Below are 23,184 nucleotides of genomic sequence, written 5' to 3'. Positions count from 1 at the left end.
CAGTTTCTGGCTTTTACAAATTAGGTGTCCATGAAGCTACATCCTCTTCCAATTTGCACTTTTTCTCTCAAAGCAGTCAGCACCTTTCACACTAGGTGGCGGCCCAGGTTGGATGATGAGTTCTATGGTCACTATAATACCCACAGGGCTGCCAGTGAAAGCAAGGTGGCTGGGCATGAATCAGTGGCCATGAAAAAACATTTAAAAATAAAAGGCTTGAAGGACCTAAGAATCAATTTTTAGCATTGAGGAACCTGTGGCACTTGGCTCAAGTAGCTGGTAGTGGCTAAGCCGTATCGATACATCCATTAACAGTGGCCTCCTCTAGAGCAAGAAGAGACTTTTTGAGCACCCTGCGTGTGCACACAGGGGAGAGAAGGCACTGGCGCACTGGTAAAGGTTTGACAGCCAGCTCTTGGGGCAGTGGTGCCCTGATTTGTGGTGTACCTACTCTCCATCATGGCCATTTCAAGCTACCAACGTGATGTCCCGAATACCGGAGGAGAGAGATGCACTCGGTGAGTTCTTGTGAGCTGGGTTCTCCACGCGCCGGTGGAGAAAGGGGATGTAACATGTCCTTTGAAAACTTTTGGCATCTTTACTTTTTGTAATATACATGCTGCATATATGCTATATGTGTGATATATGTATGATAAATATATACATAGCCAATTGTTTTCCTAAGTTTAAAAAAAAAAACAAATCTGAGTGACATATCCCTTTGAGCATTTAACACATCAAGGGTCTCATAAACCTGGCTGCCGTGGGTTTCATATGACCACCAGGACAGTGGGGGGGGGGGGGGGTTCGCTTTACTATTGATGCCCATGATCTGCCTTGCTACCCCATTATATAGCTGGTATATAAACCGTCTGTGATGAGACCAAAACTAAGTGCAAAATGCTTTGAGGGTTAGAAGATAAAGTGAAATGTAACCTGAGGCAAGGAAGAAAAGGGTTTAGGTGCCAATGATGAGAAAAATGAAACGGGAACAGAAAGCGTCAAGTTGCTGTTTATCGCCTTTGCCCTCTGCACTGAAGTGGGCCCCGGCGCGTCTTACAGGAGCGTGAGGGGAGTGGGGAAGGATCAGTCCATACTTCCGTTTATTGAATGCAGCGCTCGCCGGTCACATCGCAACTCAATACAAACCGCCCAGCAGAGTAGGGCGCTGACTCTCATCTCATCCATGTAAACACAACATTAATATTGAAGATTCAAGAAAATGGGTACAAAGTCCAGTGTCTCCTCGATCAATCTGCATAACAGTGAAGGTGCTCGTCTACCCTCTGGACGGGCCCAAAGGGAGCCTGAGGTCGTGACCTCGTCCCAGCCGTGGCGAAGTGGGCGTGGGCAGAGAGAAACCTGACACATCCTTCCCGAAGGTCTCCAAAGGGACGCATGAATCTTCAGAACCGGGCTCACATGAAGTATGAAAGTTCTTACAAAGGCCTGAGAGGTTCGTACCTTTCCTGTGCACTGAACCGGTTCCTTCAAAGCCCTTTCCCCAGGAACCGGTCATTGCCGATAGAAAACGTGACTGGTTGTGAAACAGTCGGTTTTCATCTTTCCGTCTCAGCCCCTGGACTCTGGGGAGCTGGGGATTCAAGGTCACGGGGCCTCAGCGGTGATCCTGTAGAAGGCTGCCCACGTTCAACTATTGGCTGAAGACGCTTCCTCCTTGCTGGGCCACTGCTGATGGAGGGGTATTGGTTGGGGCGGCTGATTTTCCTTCAGAGCCTTACAAGATCAGATTTTTCTATTTTGGTATTCCCATACCAAAAACAAACCAACAAAATCCCCCCAAACAAAAACAAATCGAAACAAAACAACAGGGACCTTGAGCATAAAGAACCAACTGACCCCCACCACCAGGTCCCACCAGGTCCAATGTCCCCCCATTGGGCTGTTTCAAATGGTTGGTTCTGATCATGGGTTTGCCCTCCCCTTGGGTACTCAGCTAGGTTGCAGGGCAGAAAAGAAAGTTTCCTCTGAGTGAAGACACATTTTTTGCCTTTATTTCCTGGAATGGCAGACTCCTAGCACCCCAACTTCCTTTTCTTAGAAAGCAATGAGACATTCAAAAGACCTGCTTGGATTTGTGGCTTTGTGGCAGGAGAACCCTATTGCTCCCTCTCACCCCTCCATGTCCCAATCTTGAAGAGACGGTGTGGATGAGCTCTTTTTCCATATTCTGGGAATGCTGGGTCATGGGGCAGAGAGGGGCTGGACGGATCCTTGTCCCAGGTCTCTGTGGTGTGGGCAGCCTTGTTGGGCCAAAGAGACAAATAAAAACAAACCAAAAAAAAGCATCGCTTGACTTTGAGTTTGAAGGCTGGGCCCCAAACAGCCAGTGGCTTCTCCCCCTGCAGAATGTCTGTCCCTGGCGGTCGCTTCTTGGTGCTAGCTGTTGTTCTCGGCCGTGAGATATTTGAGGGCGGCAAAACCGTAGCGGCGGGACATGTCCTGCTGAAACTCTTCCTTCAGGGTTTTGAGACAGATGCGGTATTGCTTGTTGGACCGGAACTTGGTGATGTCGAAGCTGGGGGCGTGAGGCATGTGGATCATGTAGGCATTGGGAAGCACGGTGAACTCGTATTCCTGGAAGGAGACAAGAGCAGCCTGAGCACTGGCAAGAACGCTCGGTACCGTACGGCGGCGAGTCCAAGTGGGTGGCTGCACGGCGAAGTGAATGAATGAAGTGGGCCGTGTCATCAGCCAGGAGGGCAGCACCAAGGACAGCGCCGCCATGTTTTTTCCCATGATGCTGGACAAAGTACTTGGCTTCTCTGAGCCTTAGTTTTCTCAACTATAAAGTGAAAGTATTAATACCGACCTTGAAAGATGACTAATAATGTGTGCCTAGCGCTGGGCAGGGTTCACGGCCCGTAAAATGTTCTTGATAAATGTAATCACATACCCACGTAATTGCTCTAGAGCACAGGTGGCAAACACAAGGCCTGTGGGCCAAATCCGACCCTCCACCTTGTTTCTACCCGGCGGCAGCACCGAGCTCCTTGCCCCTAGTTAAGGAGTAGTTACATTTCTACAGTCCTAAGATTACATTCGGCCTTTGAAGGCAACCATGAGGCTGACGTGGCCCCCGTGAAAATGAGTTTGACACCCCTGCTCTAGAATGATGCAAGCTGTGAGAGAGGCTCTTACTCAATTAAATGACACCTGTTTATGTGCTTTCTCACAGGGCCCAATGAGATCGGACAGCTTCAACAGATTTGTACAAAAGAGGGGCCAGAAAAGGAACTGAAAGAAAAAAAAAAAGGTCCCACTGGACCGAAGCTCTTGTCTACACGTCTTATTACCACTCACACCATCACATGGCATCCTCTATGTGACAGAATACAGAGAGAAACTCAGACCAAGAACAAAATTTTATCTCCAAAAAGCAAAACAGGTGACCCAAATCTCGGACATGAAACTCAAGGGAGAACCTGGCACACCTTGACTCGGAATCTATGTTTGCTGACTTTGGACATAATGCCTAATAAACTTGGTCGTCTAGTTGCCTAGCCCAGAGCGGAATACACTCAGAGAGGGAACTTCAGGATGGAGAAATACTAATGGTGAGGAGGAGTGAGAAAAACCACGAAAAAAAAAAATGCAAGAACTCCCAGAGCTCAGCTGCCTGTGGCATTGCACATGGGGACAGAGAAACCTACCAGCCCCCTAGCCCTTATGGGTGTGGACAGATTACCTGTCAGGTGTGTACATGCTGTTTCCTGAAATCGCCGGAAAGTGTAAAAGTATATTTGGCATGCGCTATTGGCAAAGAGAGGAAAACAAGTGAAGAATTTTCGAGAGTTCTGTCAAAATTGCCTCAAACAAAGCCCAGATCTCGGTGCTGGAAAATTAACTTGATTCAAACTGGTTCACCTTACCACCTTGCTGGACGCACGGATATTACATTTTTTTCCTTTCAAGCAGAAGCTGAGACAGACTAAATATTTTTGACCGAACAGCACCGGCCCTCTTCCCAGGATAACTGAAAATATGGATATGAAAGGTCATACTTTCTGTTGTTCAATACAGACACTATTCTAGAACCTTCCATCAGTATCTGTGGTTCTCGGGCCCAGACATTTATGACAATCACCTGGGCCTGCTCTCAAACACACTGGAACTGCTGGAAAGTTCTCCAGGTGATTTTGAGGGCAGCCAGCACTGAGCATCCATCATTTCCCCCTGAATCTGGGGTGTTCTTGTTGAGGGATATTCCCACTGTGCTCCATGAGGGGGCGCCTTGGAGAACAGTACAGAGGGGAAAAAGGGTGGGCGTGAGGGGCCCAGGCATCCTCCCAACCTTAACCAGATTAGTTTGCTTTGTTTAACGAGGGTTAAATCAACTGCAGCACGTGTGGCCCACTGCATGGTTTTGTAAATAAACCTTTATTGAATGCAACCACACCCATTGGTTTAGATACTATTACTGAACCACAGGAGCAGAGTTGAGACCCTAAGCCCCACAAAGCCCCCCCCCCCACAATTGACTATCTAACCCTTCCCAGGAAAAGTCTGCAGAGCCTGGTTTGGTTGAACCTATTTGACTTCTGCAGGAGATGGCCTTTGAAGTAGGGGCTCAGCGAGTGTTCGCTGAAGGAATGAAAGGGTTTCACGAGTAAACGCAGCCTAGATACATCACTCTTAGTTGTGAGCTGGGATAATTAGCTGAATCTGAGCTGCATGCTTTGTGGCATTTATATATGGAGCTCCCAGAATGCTTTGTGTCAATGACACGACTCAGAGGCTGTGATGAATGGTCACCATTTGCTAGTCTGCATCACTGGACTGAGTGGGCATGAGGGGGTGAAATGGCTGTCATGTGACCCCCACATCTGCCTGGGCCTTGGCCAGAAGGAACCCCACTCTCACCCGAGGATAAAAGAGGGACAGTTTGGGCATCCACAGCCTTGAGGATCAGCACTGCCGCACTCTTCCTCTAGGGCCCTGAACACCTCCCATTCCCTCCTCGGTCTCTGCTTTCTTATGTCCAAGGCTCCCTTCAGCTCTAAGATTGAAGCTTCCCCCCTCCCACCCCCAGGTCCACAACATTGCACTCCCCTCACCTGCGCATCCAGCTCCATGATATGGGCCACCTTGTTCCAGCCGAAGCCCACGAACCTCCGGTCGTACTCCGGGCAGTCCCGTCTCACAACCACGTACGGCTCGAAATCGGCCTCCCACTCGACCCGGTAAGGCGTGGTGGCGGTCCGCCACTTGGCGAAGTTGGTGGGCGCGTGGCCTTTAGTCCAGACGTGGTACCTGGGGCACGGGGAGAAAAGCCACTCAATGGAAGGAAGAGAGGTGAGCTTTCTACATGCTGCCGATTTAGAGGAAGAAGAGAAATGTGCTGACATAGTCCTCGTTGTGGGTTGAACCGTGTCTTCCCCAAAAGATGCGTTCAATGCCTAACCCTCATTCATATGGAGCGAACTGCAGGTTAGCCTCTACTAATGTTGCTCCCCCCAGAGACCACCGGAAGGCCGAGTTTTTTTTTTCTTTTTAAAGATTTTATTTATTCATTTTTAGAGAGAGAGAGAGAGAGAGAGGGAGAGAAACATCAATGTGCGGTTGCTGGGGGCCATGACCTGCAACCCAGGCATGTGCCCTGACTGGGAATCGAACCTGTGACACTTTGGTTCGCAGCCCACGCTCAATCCACTGAGCTATGCCAGCCAGGGCTGGAAGACGGAGTTCTGAGTGACCCTCAACCACACTACCTTTCCTAGAAGTTCTCCCCCTGGAGGCAGAACCTGGGAGCATGTCACTCCTGTGACTATGTTACATTATATGGCAAACGGCATTTTTGTAGACGCAATTAAGGTGGTTCATCAGTTAGATTTGAATTAACTGGAAGGGAGGTTATTGGGGTGAGTCTGGCCTAATCATGTGGCCCTTCAGATGTGGGTCTGGAAGAAAGCAAAGAGCCACGTGTGAGCCGCCTTCGGGGGCCACGCGGCAAAGAGCCAGCAGGGAAACGGTGGTGACCTCAGGCCTATGACCTCAAGAAAGGGAGTTCTGTCAGCAGCCGGGGAGCCTGGAGGAGGAGCACGTGCAGCCTGGCCCACACCCTGACTTCAGCCAGGTGGGGCCCTGGGCACGGCATGCAGCTATTCTGCGTCTGGGCCTCTGACCCCTAGAGACTGTGCCATAGCACATTCCTATTGTGTTAAGCTTTAAAATCTGTGGTAATTTGTTATATGGCAATAGAAAATGAATGCAACCACACAGCAACAACGTTAGTAAGTTATTTATTAAGCACTAACTATACACTAGTTACATGGTAAATGCTATTATCTAGAGCTTTAAATTCTTATAACTTACCCCATGTTGAGTTACAAATACTAAGTGGTGGAGCTGGGATTCAAATATAGGCAGCCTGGCTCAAGGGCCAAGACCCTTAACCACTGTGATGGGTTACCTCTCTTATATGTCACTGTCACTCACACCCTCTGACCTATATATAGAGCAAGTAGTCAATGACTGCCCACTGACTTGAATAAATGAATGAATGAGTGATCTCAGAGCTCTGAGAGTTACCCAAGACAGGAGCCAGTCAGTGGGGCAGGAACTTGCCTCTGGAGGTTATGAAGAGATGGCAGGAGGCTGGGAGTCTAATGAAGCAGCAGTCAGGGCCCAAGAAAAAGGAATTGGGGGAAAAGGACATTCTAGAAAGAAATGCTTCTTAAAAATGACAGCAAGACAAAAGGATGGGAGCCCAACAACTTAGCTGCAGGGAGAAAGGACCGCACAGTCCTGGTTCCGTCTCCACCTCAGGGAGGACTCTCCAAAGCAACAGAGGGTGCCCTGAGCGTCTGGGGCAGCTAGTGGGGTTCTTCCGGCGGGGAACGCAGCTGCTTCCTCCTTTTGCCCATGCACAGGAGGCTGCACTGCCCCCGAGGAACTGTCCTGTGTGCTGAACGGACACTGGCCAAAAGGTGAACTTTAAGTAAGTTCTGTCGGTGGGTGAGGTGGCCAGGCTGGGCGAAGGCAGGGACCCGAGCCTCCACCTCCACCAACAGCTTTGGTGTCTGGGTTTCCTTGAAGCGAGGCCTTCGGGCACCCCCAGGGGGCAGCCATGAGGGCCACTCACCTGAATGTGAAGAGGGTCCCCATGTCCAGCATGGACAGTAACTCTGCCTTGGACTTGGGGAAAGAGAGCCGGTAGCGCAGCGTCTCGAACGCGGGGACAATCATCGCTTTCTTGGTGTTGGCGAGGTCGAGCTGGATGACCGACTTCCTGAAAAGAAAAGGCAGGCAGAGGTAGGGTCCCTGGGATGCCGGGCACCAGCCTTCCCTGCGTGAGGGCAGGGCGGGTGGGAAAGGTGGGCTTGGGGAGGAGGAGGAGGAGGAGACAGACCCCAAGTCAGCCTCTCAGTTTAAAGATGGAGCAACTGAGACCCAGGGAGGCTGGGCAGCTTGCCCAAACCACTCTGGAGTCCAGGCCAGAGGGCAGGGGCTGGGGGACACTCTCTCATCTCACAGTGCATGGCCCTGCCAGAGCCAAGGACAGCAGGCAGGTCTCCAAGGCTTCCCAGGGGTGCAGCCCACTGGGCTGGCCATGCAGGAGCAGCTGCACAGATGGCTGATGAGAGAATGATCAACCTGGGCACGTTCGGGTACCATCGCTGTGACTCCCCAACCCCCTGAATCCTCTAGACCCTGAGCCTTTAAACTAGCCAGACCCGCCTGCGCAGCCAGTCACCCAGGACTGCAGAGCACAGTGCTCCACGTACTGCTGCAAACTCTCCGTCCCCTCATCCCTCCCGACTAAGCCTGGCCTGCTCTGCTCCTTTGAGACCCCTTCCCTTCCCTTCTGGATCCGTCTGCCAGTTCCTGCTCGGTGGCCATCACTTGGAAAGGGAGAAAGGTCTCGAGAGAGGGCCACAGAGCACAGGCTTAACACCCATGGACAGAATCAATCCTGGCTTTGTCGCTTTACGAGGCCTGCAATGCTGCACAAGCCATTTAGCTTCTCCCTACCTCAGGTCCCTTCTCCCTGCAAAGGGGCAGTAGTGTCTCCCTGCTGGAGCTGCTGGGGAGCCCGAATGAGGTCACACACAGGTTCGGCTCACCCGGCGCAGGATAGATTGTGGTCACTACTAGCACAGTGCTGTCGCCATTCCTTGGCTCGCTCTCTCGATCTCTTTCAGCCATGACCTTGGTACTTCTGTCTAATCTTGGTTCTCAAGGCCAGCACGGGCTGTCTGCTTGTAATCTCTGATACAGAGAGAGCAGGCTCTCCTCAGGTAGTATGAGGAGGCACTAGAAGGCACTTTGCAAAATACTGGAGGCAGCAGCCCTCTGTAGCAATGACCATCTTATTAAAGTCGTTTGACTAGACACAACTTTGAGCCTGTGCATACGCAGGGGCTGGCGCAGACCTGCGAAGACCAGTCACGCTGCCGGGAAGTAACTGTGTCAGCCCAGGCCCAGGTGGGACAAGGACAGAGCAATGGTCCATGAGGGGAATCTGGACCAGGTCAGACTACACCAGGTCTCAGAAACCTCCATTGGTTAAAGGGTCTCACCGGTTCCCAGTAGAGGGCGGGTGGTGTTGGTGTTGGTGTTTGAATATCATCTGTGGTTCACTCTGTATAATTTTGTTTAAACTTTATTCCGAATGATATGTGGCCCTCGCAGTCACTATTTCAGGGAGAGTCATAAAAGGATGACAGCAAGACAGAATGCGGGGGAGCGATACTCAGCCAGGTGGGGGACCAGAGGCCTGAGTGAGCCTGTCCTGGCCGGCATTCCTCTCCCCTTTGTCTCTCAGGAAACAGCTTCACCGTGTTCAAACACACAGGAGTTCCTCACCCAGGGCCAGGTGTTCTTTTCCACATTAATATTTCATTTGGCTTAGGCAGAGGAGAAGCCCCCCACCTTTCCTCCGGGAAAGGCAGGCACCTCACCTGTTGATTCTGGGCGTTGGGGATGGGGCACACATCTAAAGGACATCCTTGGACCGAGATGGCGGAGCCCCTGGATGGGGGAGGACAGGTGTCCCGGCACTGATGGGTGATTCAGATTCACTCAGCACTCACGGAGCACCTACTACATGCCAGGCACTGTGCTGGGCACTTGGAGACAGAGTGAACCAAATAGCCAAGGTCTATTGGCTATTACCAATGAAGACATTAAAACTCTGAGAGGGTAAGTCACTTGTCTTACAACACAGGTAGTTATTTATCATCATCACTGTCATCACTGTATCCTTAAAGCCGCACCAGCTTAGAAATAACCTGGAATGATCAAAAGTCATAGGAGCAATTTGGGCCAAGTCTGTTAAGGTGGTGACTTTACCATTGGAGCAAAGAGAATCTTGGAGTTCACGGGTTAAGTCATGGGGAAGTGGTTAGGAACGGGCTGGAGGGAGACGGCGGGAGCCTGTAGTCTTCTTCATGTTCACGATCCTTAAATGGCAATCTCCCCTGTACGGCAGACCTGACATTGTAGCAGCTAAGTGGGGCAAAGGCCAGAACACAGGCAGTGTTTGGGGACGTGGAGAAATGCGCACTGACCTTTAGGCTTACCGAACCTCCTATACCAGCGATTTCCTTTCTGTAACACCCATGAGCTTCTCAAACCACTACAGTCTGCCATTGACTCCTTGGATCTGGCCAAGGTCAGCAATGTCTCCCTTGCTGACAAATCACACATACTTTTCCATTCTCATCTTTCTGCCCTGGGTGCTAAAGGCCACCTCCTCTGCCCTTCCCTTGGAAATACCATCCCAGGACTCTGGAGAGTACCCTCCCACCCTCTCTGGTTTTGCTCAGGGTACCAGCTTTGTGCATCAGCCCTCTGGATGGATGCTGGTCACAGCTCGGTACCTCCTGTCGCCTCCACTCCTTGGACAGGGGTGGGGTCCTTGAGCTCTACCCACACAAGCTTCCACCCCCTGGCCACAGAACTGGCTGAGCCTATTTCTCCTGCATGGTGCCATGAACGGTGAGGCTGATGCTGACAAATGACAACCTGCCGGGAACCACGGGCCGAAGGCACCGGGGCTGCGGTCAGAACGCCAGGAGAGAGCGAGGCTGCTTGCCTCTCAGAGCCTGGGACTGGCACGGCCCAGGCCGCAGCATCGAATGTTAGTGCCTGCTGTTCAGTCAAACCCAGATTGTGAGGAATCCAAGCTCTTCCCGTATTGGCTCCCAGGGACTTATGAAAGCTGTATTACAGAGGGACAGGAGGAGGGAAGGAGACTCGTGCTCGAGTGCCCGTCTGGTTCAGAGACTCTAGAACAGCGTCACTTTCTCTTAAGGCTTTGAGTGCAGCCAGCAGGGGGCTTCCCTCCCCTCACCTCCATTGCCCCCCTCTGCTGGCCTGCATGTGTGCTCCTCGATGACGGGCCTGTATCTTCTTTGGAACTGGTTTGCCCTGAGCTATTTCTGTCACTGAGGCTGGCAGTGGGTGGTGGCGGTGGCGATAACATCCAGGTTGCCTGCTCAGGTACTCATCAGCTCTGCCAGGCCTGACACCAGTGAGGGACGAGCCTTGTCCACGGCTGTTTCCGACCCTGGTGCAGTGCCAGGCACATAGCAGGCACTCAGTACATACACAGGGAACAGAGGAATCTGCCATTGTCATACGTGGGGACAGAGGATGGTAGGGTGAAGAGGGACCTTTGGAAACCGCAGAGCTGGGAGGAAACGCTAGTTCTGCTCCTTAAACACACAGGTCCTTCAGGCACGTGCATGGTCTGCAGCCTCCCTTTCCCACCTGCATCCTGGGCAGAAAAGCACTTACCACTGACCAGGTGGTCACACCCCATCAGTAAATGAGTGGATGAAAGAACTGTGGTACATTTACACAATGGCATTCCACGCAGCAGAGAGAAAGAAGGAACTCCTACCCTTTGTGACAGCGTGGATGGAGCTGGAGAGCATTATGGTAAATGAAATAAGCCAGGTGGTGAGGGACAAATACCATATGATCTCACCTATAAGTGGAACCTAATCAACAAAACAAACAAGCAAACAAAGTATAACCAGAGACATTAAAATTAAGAACTGACAGCGACCAGAGGGGAGGGGGGAGGGTCATCGAGGAACATGTATAAAGGACACACAGACGAAGCCAGAGGTGCCTGGGAGGTGGGGGTAGTTGGGGAGGGAGGGAGTGGTGAGGGGAAAATGGGGACAACTGTCCTTGAACCACAATAAAAAAGAAAAAAAGAGACAACACGGGTCTGACCCCTAGCACCGTGCCTGGTATGTGGCAGGCACATGTGAGTGTGGTCTCCCCCCTGCCAGGTCCTTCTCAGCCTGCCTGTGCATTTGTGCGCCGCTGTGAGGCTCACAGGGAGAGGTGGGTGCAGCTGGGTGGGCCCCGTTGGAAGAGAAAGCTGAGGCGTGGCGCTGAGCGTCGCCCGTACTTTCTTCAGATTTCAGTTTATTCCTGGAGCTAGTGTGTGGGCGCGCTGCGAACTGAGCCAGTGACGGAGCTGACAAATGGGGAGCGGCGGCCGGGCTAATGGGGCCACGGCTATAATCAATCAGCGATATAATCAATCAAGGAAGGGTACGTGTGCGCATCTGTGTGTGTGCACATGAGAGAGACTTAGGGAGGCTATGAGAAGCCCCTGTCTCCAGCTGTCCCACACACCCCTTTAAACTGCCTAGCTTCCACAGGACTAGGTGTGAGGAGGAGAAATGGTCTGAGTAACGCCTCTCAGGTCCCAGCCACCTACCTCAGGGCAGAGAGGAAGGGAGCAGCAGAGCGAAGCTGTGCCTGTTACCGGCTCTGATTTTGTGCAGCCGCAGCCCATTCCTCCTCTACGCGCTCCCTGAACCGGAGGCCAGGTGACAGGGTTTGCTTGAGTCTATTCCAGTTGCCAAGGAAGTGAGCTCCTGGCAGACAGGCCCCCTGGAGGTGTGTGGGGACAGTAGCCAGGGTTTGCAAATGAGGGAGCTAAGGCTGCCCGCGGAGAGTGTCAACGGCAAATACACACGCAATGGACGAGGTCAGAGCTGCGCAGAGTCCTCTGGGGAGCCCAGAAAGGCTCCCAAACCCACGGCATTAACACGTCCGAAGGGAGAGGCTGGCCGTCAGGGACGGGGAGGGAAGACGGAGGAGCTAACAGTGAGCTTCGAGGGTAAATTAAAAGAAAATAAAAGATCTATAGTTCTCGGCTCCCAGCTCTGTGCTGGGGACTCTATATTCATTACCTTAAGTCATTCTCAACAGTACCCCCGTGTAATTACCCTGTCGCCCCCATGTTTACTGTTAGCAGCAGCGGCCGAGCATCCCCTGGGCCGGCACTGTGTCACCTGCTGGCTGCGGGTCACTGGCAGCCACGGCTCCCGAGTTGGGAAGGCGGCTCTGGGCAGCCTGCCCAGACTCAGGGCCTACCTGGACACTCACCAGCTTGTACTCTTGAGCAAGCGACATCTCTGCGCCACAGTTCTCTTCTCTGCGAGCTGGGGATAGTGTTTGCGCCGGGACCGTGGGGTTTTGTGAGGATTAAACAGATTATCTCGTGGAGAGGTTAAGACGGTTCCCTAACGCACAGAATGAACTCGATAGGTACCATCTGTGACGATGATCATGGCCATGGCAATGACGATGGAGATGGGCCCATCGGGCAATTGGATCAGTGAACAGGTTAAACGCCTTTGGATAAGCCCAGGATAAGCCGGTTGCCCACTTGGTAATGCTGTGCCCATGGGCATGTGACTTAAGCTAAACCTCCTCATTGGTACAATGAATTGTGAGGTTAAACGGCCAAAAAGAGGCAAAAGTGCTTGTAACAGTGCCTGGCACATAGTAAGTGCTCATTAAACATTAAACGTTATATATATAGTAGGATTAAACTGATGAATTAACCTAAGGGAATGCCATCTGGTAACATCTCTCAGCGGGCAGCCAGCTGGCCTTGCTTGGTGCCACCTCTACCGGCCTTGTTCAAATTCCTGTGCTCACTCAGCAAGTATTTATAGAGCGCCGTCAGAGCTGCACCAATGGGGTGGGGGAGGGCGGTTGGATGCCATCCTGGAGACAACACGGTGACACTGAAATCTGCCATTTGGCCCCCATCCCCCAGACAGTCAAAGCACCGTCTGTAAAGCAAAGTGGAGACCTTTCAACCTCTGGGTGTTGAGCAAAGATGAGGATCCCCCACGGCTGGTGAAAGAGGTGAGAAACCTGCCTTGTCTGCCCCGCTCTGCCATTCTGGAATGTTCCTCAAACACGTGATACTTCATGCCTTTGTACCTGTTAGTCCTTCAAGCCGGGACTCAGCTAACACCTCTCTCCGAGGCCCTCCCTGCCCACGGCACTAGGTCACCTGCTTGTGGGTCTGAGCTCCTGGACCTCTGATCTCTGAGTCTGTACTGATGACAAGAACAGCAGCACCAGCACCTCCCGCGGGAGCACCCCTGGAATGCAAACCCCAAGATGGCAGGAACCCCCAGAGCCTAGAACAGAGCCAGCTGGCCAGGGAGACGTGCGATGATTATTCACGGAACAAAGAATGCCCCAGGCCTTGTGGTAGGTGCTTTCCACGTGCTGTTATGTTCCATCCTCCCGGGGTCTTCAGAGGGAAGAAATAACACGATCGCCGTTTCACAAAGACAGCTAGAGAGGGTAGGCACCTTGGCCAAGGTCAAGCCAGTGCTGGCTGAAGAGCACACAGCACCGAAGCACAGGGCTGAATGACCCGGGGACCACCCTGTCACAACACGGCACGCTGCCTGGCACACGGCAGGTGCTCACCAAACATTTTCTTGAATGAACAGGAGCACACGGTTTCTCATGTGACAAGAAAGAGAAGGAGAGGGTTACATGGAGTGACCCGGGCTGTACTCGCGGTGGAGGGGCCTGCAAAGGTAGGGGTTGGCGGTGGGGGCCTGGCGAAGAAGTTCAATACCGAGCGCTGTGAACAGGCCAAGGGCAGGACACTCACTGCTGCTGAGTACCTGCAGTGCCCCCGCAAGGGGCTATTCTTGCCCCTTTAATCACCGAGTCAACGGAGGGTTGGGGAGACTAAGCAAGCTGCCTTGAGTCACACACTTGACAGGTATGTCGGAACCTGAACTCCAAAGCGGGCCTGCCAACACCCTGCTGAATTTCACTCAACATTTCTGAAATCAAGACTAAAAGCCACATGTCTTGCTTTAGAAGAAAAGGGGAAGGAGCAGGAGAGAGATGTTTGTGAAACCCTGTCGCTATGTCCATGCATGTATAAGTGACTTGTTTCTTCTCCAATTGATCTGTTTCTTTCTGTTATAATATTAGCTGGCTGCAGAGCAACTGCTTAGGGAGCTATGATGTTGAACTTGAGTTGGTACCCAAATAGGGCCTCCAAAAGGGCGATAAGGTTTGGGGGTCCAATGAGAGGGCTGCCGATCCGCCCGCTCTAGCATCCTTGGGTGTCAGAGCAACCTGGCCCCTCCCACGAGGGAGTAGGTTGTCCTAAAGGGGAGGGCCACCTTCCTCCTCTGACCCCGGGTTAACCTCCCTGGGGCCTCGGCTGGGTCACCTGTAATCACACTGACCTCACAAGCAGGTGTGATGAACAGAGGTCACAGACACAAAGCAGCTGGTAGAGTTGGTGGCACATGGTAAGGGCTTAATAAATTGTAACTATCACCTTTTTTTTCAACAAATGTTTGAGGGAAAAACATTTCACAAAAGCGTCTGTCTTGCTATGGAATTGTGCTAGACAGAGATAGCTCTGCATCAATTGTTTTGAGCAAGGGGAACGACACCATCGTCATTTTTAACATTAATATCCTACCAGTGTTCGGGCAGAGCATTTTGTGGGCTATCTACGCTGGAGAAGTCAGTCTCTAGGGGAACTCCTGGCCTTCCTGGTGTCCACGACCACCTTGGCAAACGGCACCCTTGACCTCACCCCAAACCACTGCTACGACACCGGTCACGAAGCACATCCATGTTTTGATCCATCATAACATGATGGATCATAAACGAATCCATCGAACTCCATGGGAAAAATGTTCCTTAAGCCAATGGCAAGTCAATATGTTTATCTTCGCCTGAAAAGAACACTGCGTGCTTGTTTGGGGCTTCTGGTCGAATCCTATTCTTTCCCAATTCTCAAAATCCCGCTGCCCAGGAATGATCTAGATCGGAGGTCCCACACCACTGGCAGCCTGGCGTGGGGGCGGGGCTCCACGCAGCCCGCGGACATGCTGGTCCTCGGAAAACACTTGACAGTGTTTTCTTTTCTAAATTAGCTGTCAACATTAAAAATTGAAACACGACAATCCAGACTTCTAGCTTCCCTAGAAAAATATGAAGACCTCAGCCCTGCCCTCCTCCCCTGCTCCCGCCGGGCAAGAATTCCACAGTTCAAGTGCAGGGACATCAGCTGCCTGAGGTTTGGGCTGCGGTTTTCCTAGAGAACGATCCTCAGCATTCTTGGCTCCCGAGGGCCAAGGTCCTAGCCCCCACGGGCACCTTGGGACTCCTGATGTAAGTCCCTTCCTTCATTTCACAGTGAGGAAAGGGGCTGAAGATACAGAACTGCTGGAAGTCACACGGTTCACCAGGGCAGAGTGTGAGCTGGTACAGGATTTCGGGATTCCGGGGTCCCAGCCAGGGCCCCGCCCACCACTACACTCCAAGTCAGCGCCTCAGTCCCCGGAAGGACGTGGGCCCTGCGGAGCGAGAGGGGCCGGCAGGAGAAACAGGCCGAAGCAGGCCGGGCCTCTGGGCGGTCTGGGCGTCTCAAAGGACGTCTCTGGAGGCCACATTTGAAAGAGCTTCCCTTTCAAAGTCCGCACACCTTTGCACACAGTCATTGCTTTCAGCGGCAGAATCTCTCCCTGGTCCGTCTACCTGTGTCTGCTGTGACTTCTGACCCTTCCACCAGGTTTCCAACACCTCCCACGTGGCCTGATGCAAGAGCCCCCTACCTCACCTCCTCCCTCTGGCCCTGCCGACTGTGCTCCTTCCACGGTGCAACCGAACGCTCCTTCCCTGCGCACCCCACTGCGCCATGCTCGGTGACTCTCAGAGAGTCCAGACTCCTTAGCTCAGTTTATGATAAGGCCTACGGGACCACCTGGCCCCTATCTCCGACCGGGTCCTCAATGTGATGTCTCCCCCCGCCTGGAACCCTGCCGCCTGTACCGGCTAACTGCAGCTCAGCCCTCTAATGTCTTCAGGACATCTTCTCCGAAGCTCCTTCCAACCTCAGACTAGGTTCGTGCCACCCGGACACCCCATCACCGGATGGACCTAAGGAACCTGTGCCTTCCACTGTGGCTTCCGCTTTCTGTAAGCTCGGGGATGCACAGTTCCAATCTGCATGGTCCACAGACGTGGGAGCAGACAATAGGTGTCTGATACATCTTTACTTACTAAGTGAGTGAGAAGACGGACAGATACTATGGATGGAGGAGAAGGAAAATCAGGAAGGCGACACTATCTTTTCACTCTAGAAGCACAGTTCCCACGTGCACACTGAACAAGGATGCGGTGCGGTAATTTCTCCTCGGCTCCGGGTCCCTGGACTTCTGCTGGGCCCGGGAAGAAAGGCGTGGAGTCTTGGGAGCGATGTGCAGTATTTCAGAGCCCTGAACCGCACATACTCTGATAAGGTGGCAACGGCGGCTAAAACGCCAGGTGACTCCGCGTTAAGTGAGGATTAATTAGTGGGCAGACTGGGTACCTCACCCTGAGTGAGGTCTTGGTTAGCACCTCTGACAGATACAACGCAGGAAGACAACATAAAAACACAGTGCTCCTCATGTGAACTGTTTTTGCAAAAACAGGATGCCACGAGGTGAAGTAATAAGACGGGGAGAGCAGAGAACACAGACTTTTAAGATGTGGCCAGTCTTCCCGTGGAAGAGCCCCAGGAAGGGGGAGGGGGGCCGGGGTCCTGAAGCCTCCCTCGTCTTGGTCCAGGCGGCCCTCGGCCCCACCATCTGTTCCTCTGGGAGCCCTGCCTGACATCCAGCGCAGGTCATCCTGTAAACCACCAGACCTCAGAATCCACTGGAATCAGCAGCTGAAAGCCCTGTCTGGCCACATGGGGGCGTCCTCACCCCACACACTGGGTTCTGGGCCCCGCTGGAGCAGGAGCTGGTGCTGGAGCTGGAGCAGGAGCAGGACAGCTCCGCTGTCTGTGCCCTGCCAGCCCACACTTGGGGTTCACAGGCCTCTGTACCCCAGCAGAGGCTCTTTGGGAAGATGCCTCCCTTCCTCCCTGAGGGTGGGTTGTGCTGCCCTGAGGTTGCTCACGCTGCTATTTTTACAGAGAGGCTGGAAGGGGCTCCTTCTGCTTACAGGGGAGGGACTGATGCCCTGAACGCCCACCACAACCCGGGAAGCAACCGACTCAGAAGTGGACAGAGAGCAGGGCTCTCTTCCCTCGAGAGAGCAGGGCAGGAGGGCGCCCGCATTGCACCTGCATGCCAGCTTCAGGACAGAAGTGTCCACGCTTTTGGAAGCTTTTGTAAGAGTGACAGAGACTATGATAGAAAGACTGAGATAGAAAGACTGAAAGATACCCAGAGATAGACAGACACTCACATATAAACACACACACACACACACACACACACACACACACACACTCACATACATACACCGAGGAAGGGAGGGCAGAGAGAAAGGTCAGATCCTGCTCCATCTGGGACTGCCAGAGAGCCCAGAGCAGCCAGACAAGCATCGACACAGGGCAGCCTGCAGACCTGGAGTCCAGCAGATGCTGGTTCAAATCCCAGAGCCAGCTCAGCTGTGTGGCCTTGGATGGGTTACCATACTAATTCTGAGCACCACTGTTCCAGAGGTAGAGGCGGTGGTGGGGGCCACCATGCCTGCCTTCTGGGCTTGAGGTTCGGATCTAGTTGGGTAATTAGTATGTGCAAACCGCTGCTCACGGTACCCGGATGCAGGCAAGCACTCTCTCGGTCAGAGGTCATTCAGGCTGACAAATGCCAGTAATGAAGGACCTGAAATGTCTGACCACTTACACCTTGTGACTCAGCTGTCTCACGTGGGGAGCTTCAGGGCTGCGTGAATGCTACAGTTCTGCTCAGTTCAGGCTGTTCTACCTTGGTGAACAGCCTCCCCCCCGCCCCTACGGCCATCTACGGCTGTCACGGGCCGAGTGCTCCCCTGCCCCGGGATGCCTGGCCCTCCATCGGGGGAGAGCTGGGAGGGTCACGGGGGAGTCGGAGAGATGGCCGTGACGGCGAGTGAGCCCAGGGCCTGCAGGCGGCCTGGCCACGCTCGGCCCCAGCCCCCGCGTGACGACCTGGCGTGTAACCCGGGGCCAGCAGCTCGGGCTCACTCCCGCAGCCTCCCGCTGACAACGCAAAGATATTAACGGCACTCATGGCGGGCTCCGCAGGGCAACAGGGCGAAGCCCTGCTTGTCAATCACTCAGAACAGTGCCTGGCACTCGGCGAGGACTTCGGTAAGTGTTAGCCACCCCCTCCACTTTGATTTGTTTCACAGCATAGGCAGTGACCTTTCTAGAAGAAAGATCGGTTAGAGCATGGTTAGATGAGGCTGTTGGACCCAAAACTGGATGAGGAATGACGGTTTCATAGAAGCTACAGAGAGAACCTGAGACTGAGAGACAAAGAGATGCTTCCTAGACCACGCTCCACCACTAAGGTCTCATGGGGCCGACCTGTGCAGGAGGAAGAGGAGGACCTGGGGCCGACCCCAGGGGCGGTCTGGCCCGGAGGACGTGGCCTGCGGCCCGCGGGCCCTCACCTGAGGTACTCATAGAGCCCGTACATGGGCAGGAAGTCGATGTCGGACAGGAACATGTAGGGCGTGCCCACGTGCTTCATGGCCACGTTGCGCAGCAGGTTCACGGGGTAGAACTGGCCCTCCTTGTACACGATGTGGTAGGCCACGTTGCGGCGGCCCATGAGCACCTCGGAGCCCTGCGCGTAGCGGAGGAACTGCTGCGCCTCGGCGTCGGACAGGTAGAGGGCCAGGCTGATGGGCCCCTCCCAGTGCTTGCAGATGGCCTCGAGCATCTGGAGCCTGCGAGAGACAGGGCAGGTGAGCGGCAGCCGGTCCCATCTGCGCACCCTCCCCCCGGCCACCCTCAGGGAGCCCCACCTCCACCAGCCTGGGGTCACCAGCCTGGGGTCACCAGCCTGCGTCCAAATCACCAAACCTCGGCTCCTTCATCGGCCAAACGGCCATAATCTTTGTCTGCTTCTGACTGAGTGAGTGACACTGAGAGAGTCACAGCCCAGTACAGGCCTCTTCTTTCCCAAGGGGTGGGGAAGGTTGGACTGAACGATCTAAAGATCCCTCTCCAGCTTCAAACTCCTCTCCCTCTCCTCCTCTCTCAGGGACGACTCATACAGCTCCACTGAGCTCCTGAAGCAGGGACCAGCCACGGGGGACGGAGCCGAACGGAGGCCGCGAGTTTCAGGGAGCCTTGTAACAAGCAGTAAACACAAGGGTAATAATAACCACACTTGACTCATCACTATGCACCAGACGCCCTCCAGAATTCTGCCAGCAACCCCGTGCACCTCCTCCTCCTGATGAAAGAACTGAGACTCCAGAGGCCTAGTCGGTGTTGATTCTTGGGCTGGGACCTGGACAGGGCCTTGTGGGGGAGATGGTGAGACGGAAACGATACTGGGCGTTTGGCAAAAGAAACAGAAAAAAACACATGAATGTTGGGCACAAAAAGTGGCTTGGGTGACGCTGTCAGTCTGCATTCTCCAGAGCCCTACTGTCCCAGGGTCACCACGGCCACTGTGCAAGGCCACCTGAGAGGCACGGGTCAAGGAGAGCTGGGGAATAACGGGACCCAGAGAAAAAACAAAAGGCACTTCGGACAAGGAGCGGGCCCTGCGAAAACGAAGAGAAATCCATAAAGACGGTCCTTTCCCCAAAGGCAGGAGAAGTGCCTGCTCCATAAAACCTATGGTTAAGAAAAAGCAAAAGCCTATTTCAATTTCTCTTTTCCTACCCAGCAAGAGGCAGACAATCAGCAGTCTCCCGGTCGGAATGCCCACTTCAGTCGGACAATTACCGGGGAAGAGAGTCCTTGCGTTTCTGTGCTTCTAAACAAAAGGGACGGGGCGCAGGCAGCTCTCCTGCATCAGCGGCTTTCCGGACGGGCTTTCAGGGCTCCCTCTCAGTGATTCTGCCGGACTGCCGTCCTCCTTCTCTTTGAAGGATTAAGATATCCATGGGATAAAACGACCTCCATTTCGCATACTTTATGACGCTTGCTAATCAAATTGCCCAGAGCCGGCTACTTAGGGGCATTACCTCCTCCACAAAGCCTAATCTCCGAAATTTGCATCCGGCCTCTGCTGCAGGGGCCCTGGGCCGAGCTGGGCTCCGCCCACCTGAGGTTTTGAGTGACGCCACCTGCTCGTCGTCTGTAAAAGGAGCAGGAGCGGGGAGCCCTGCACCTGGGAGGGTGTCCGTACGGACCCTTTGAGATGTGGGGAGTCAAAGGCCACGTCCTGCTGCGGACTCTCCCACCGACTTGGTGTTTGACTTTGTGTCTGAGTTTTTGTAAGCCAGGAACAAGCCCCGCCCAGCAACAGCCCCTCTTCTGAGCTCTGCGAAGGGTCTAGAGTCGTAACAGAGGCTCGCAATACTTCAGGGTCTCAGGAGGAAGGCGCTGCTGGTGTGGCAAGTGTCACACCCATGTGGCTTTACAGGGCACGGTTCCAGATGCTCTGTGGAACCTCGGCGAGCCGCAGACCATGACGACAGCGCCTGCTTCTCCTTCTCTGCCACCAGCCCCAGTCTCTCCAGCCTCTCCTCCCTCACAGCCAAGCTTTCTGCCAGGGCCTCACTAGCAGTGCCCAATGGAGGCTATCATAACACGTGACGATGGCACTACCATCAACCCGTCATTCATCAGCTGCGTACAGTGGGCCGGCCACATGGGGGCCGTGCCGCGTGTGACATTCACAGGTACTCTGAAGGTGAGATTTTCAGCACTGCTTTACAGCGTCCTTGGGGAGCTGAAGGAGGTGACCCAACTTGTTTCAAGTCACATAGCGACAAAGCGGAGAAGCCGAATTTACACCCAAGTCTGTCTGACACCAACACCGGGGATCTAGGTCATCATTCAATACAGACTGGTATCAGGCTGAGAAAAATGCCCCCAAACACCTCCTTCTCATTGCCGGATTCGTCCGTCAAATAAGAACGTCGTGGTCCTGCTTGGGCATCAATGTGTCCCTACTCCTTCCTTCTGCTCAGTCACTCTTGGGGCCGGCCTCTTCCCACACCTGTTCCCAAGGTCCACCCCCATGTGGTCCTTGTCGAGGCAAAGTTCTGTGCCGAGGCTTCCCTTGTCCCTTGCAGGGAGACCAGGCGCTTGGCACAGTGAGGGCCTGGGCCAACAGAGAGCATTTCCAGAGACAAAGAGTAATCCCCAAACTACAGAAGTGTTAGCTTGGAAGGACTCCTGGAGACTTTTTAGTCTGGTGATGCCGTTTGCATGGTGGAAGAGCTCAGCCGTGGAGAGGAGGGTGGCTCGAGGATGAACACGAGGAGGGAGTGAGTGAGCAGCCAACCCCAGGACCCACAGTCCCGACCCTGTCCCACGAGTTTCTCCACCCCCCGCAGAACCCATCGCCGTCTCATGCTGGGGTAAGGAGGACCAGGGCTCCAGACGGGCCAGAGCGATGTCTGGCAGATGAAGAGAGAGGCAGGGGCTGCCCCAGGGAGCCCGCGGGAGGCAGGCAGGCTCACACAGTCTGTGCAGCAACCAGGCAGCAGGCGGGGGGATGGGACGGCCGAGTATAGGAAACCTCAGAGACCGGGGTTGGAAGGCATTCCTGAATGACAGTTGGCCGAAGCAGTCCAGGCAGGTGTCTCAGCCTCTGCTGGAAAGGGGGATCCCCCTCCCCACAAGGTGGTGGGTTCCAGTTTGGTCCACTGGAGCCCAGTGGGCGGCCTGGTGCGGAGGTGTACCCTGTGGTTTCTAGGGTCCGACACACCTGGGTTTGAACCCTACGCTGTGTTGGTATCCCCGAGCAAGGGATGATGGTCCTTCGAGCTTTCACGCTCATGTTTGCACATGGGGGACAATGATTCCTTTTGTAGGTTACACAATGGCTACAGGTCATTCCCCTCCTGCGATCCACGCCCTTTGCTGACACCCTCCCGCCCCGATTCTGGGCTGGCCCTGCGACTTACTTTGCTTTACGAAACAGTACACAAGATACACAAGACGGGGGGAGTTAAACAGCACGTGTTTGGTGGGTGGGGCTCACTCGTAGCTGCCCTTGGGGCCTCGTGGCCGCCACCACGTGAGGGGGCCTACTTGCTCTCCCGCAATAGAGTCTTCGACAGGACGCTAGACGTGCAGCAGGAGCTCAGTCTATGGCAGCGGTCGTTTCCTCCTCAGGCTCCATTTCTGGCTTGCAAACATGCATTTACCCCGCAAATATGTGCTGCTGAACATCTGCGATGGGCAGGTATTGTGCTGGATCCCAGAATGAGCAAGAAAGACGAGGTTCCTACACTTCAGGAGTGCCTTCCTACTGTGTGCGCGCGCGTGGGGGGGGAATTATCCAAGATAAATGGATAATTTAGAGCGAATTGAGGGCTAGAGCAGCAACAGGAAACAGGACAAAGAGCAGCCCGAGGGCTCTCCTGCTGTGGGTGAAATCTGAGACCTTGGCAATGAGAAGGATCCGGCCTCCAGGAAGTCTGGGTGGAAAGTATTCCAAGAAGAGGGAACAGCCCTTGGAATAAAACTGAGTTTAACGTGTTCAAGCAAGAAGACACAGGACCGGTGGGGACGCAACAGGGGCGCGTGAGGCGCAGAGGGAGGGGAGATGTTGGGAGTGGGCGGGTGTCAGGTCGCCAGGGGCCCTGAGGGCCGCCAGGATGGGGGCGGAGTCCCAGGATGGGGGCGGAGTCCCGGGAGGGAGCGGCTGGCAGAGCGAGCTGGGGCCGGCCAGTCACTGGCTCTGAATGGAACTCCACACGGCCTCCCCCAGTTTGCTGTGACACTCACATGGGACCTACTTCTCACTCGAAGGTTTACAAACACACCCGGAACGCTTCTTAAATGAAAAATCAATCCAGCAGGTACCAATCAGCCTGCTGCATCGTAATTGGATGTGCAGGGTGGAGGGGAAGGAGGAATTTCTACCAGGGCTTCATCAACTTGTGGAATCGCTTGACTCTGTTTGATGACATCCCGCTAAGTAAGTGTCTCTCGTTAGGGCGTGG

At 53.9% G+C, this 23,184-nt stretch overlaps 1 protein-coding gene across 6 annotated transcripts in view; it reads right to left on the bottom strand.

The window, feature by feature from the left end:
• Positions 1-994: 994 nt before the first annotated feature.
• Positions 995-23,184, bottom strand: part of LARGE1 (LARGE xylosyl- and glucuronyltransferase 1) — a 455,596-nt gene continuing 433,406 nt past the window's right edge. For all 6 annotated transcript variants that reach the window (XM_045826472.1, XM_045826469.1, XM_045826471.1 and 3 more), the window contains exons 12-15: positions 18,715-18,993; positions 7,106-7,252; positions 5,079-5,274; positions 995-2,598 (exon numbers count right to left, since the gene is read on the bottom strand). In XM_045826472.1, coding sequence (XP_045682428.1) covers positions 2,401-2,598; positions 5,079-5,274; positions 7,106-7,252; positions 18,715-18,993 — 820 coding nt within the window. In that variant the 3' untranslated portion in view covers positions 995-2,400. The remainder of the gene's footprint in view (positions 2,599-5,078; positions 5,275-7,105; positions 7,253-18,714; positions 18,994-23,184) is intronic.

This window comes from Phyllostomus hastatus, unplaced genomic scaffold (assembly GCF_019186645.2).
Source record: "Phyllostomus hastatus isolate PE091 unplaced genomic scaffold, TTU_PhHast_1.1 phas_scaffold_755, whole genome shotgun sequence".
Classification (NCBI taxonomy): domain Eukaryota; kingdom Metazoa; phylum Chordata; class Mammalia; order Chiroptera; family Phyllostomidae; genus Phyllostomus; species Phyllostomus hastatus.
Note: the sequence above shows the minus strand (reverse complement) of the source record. Positions and strands in the feature narration are given on the sequence as shown.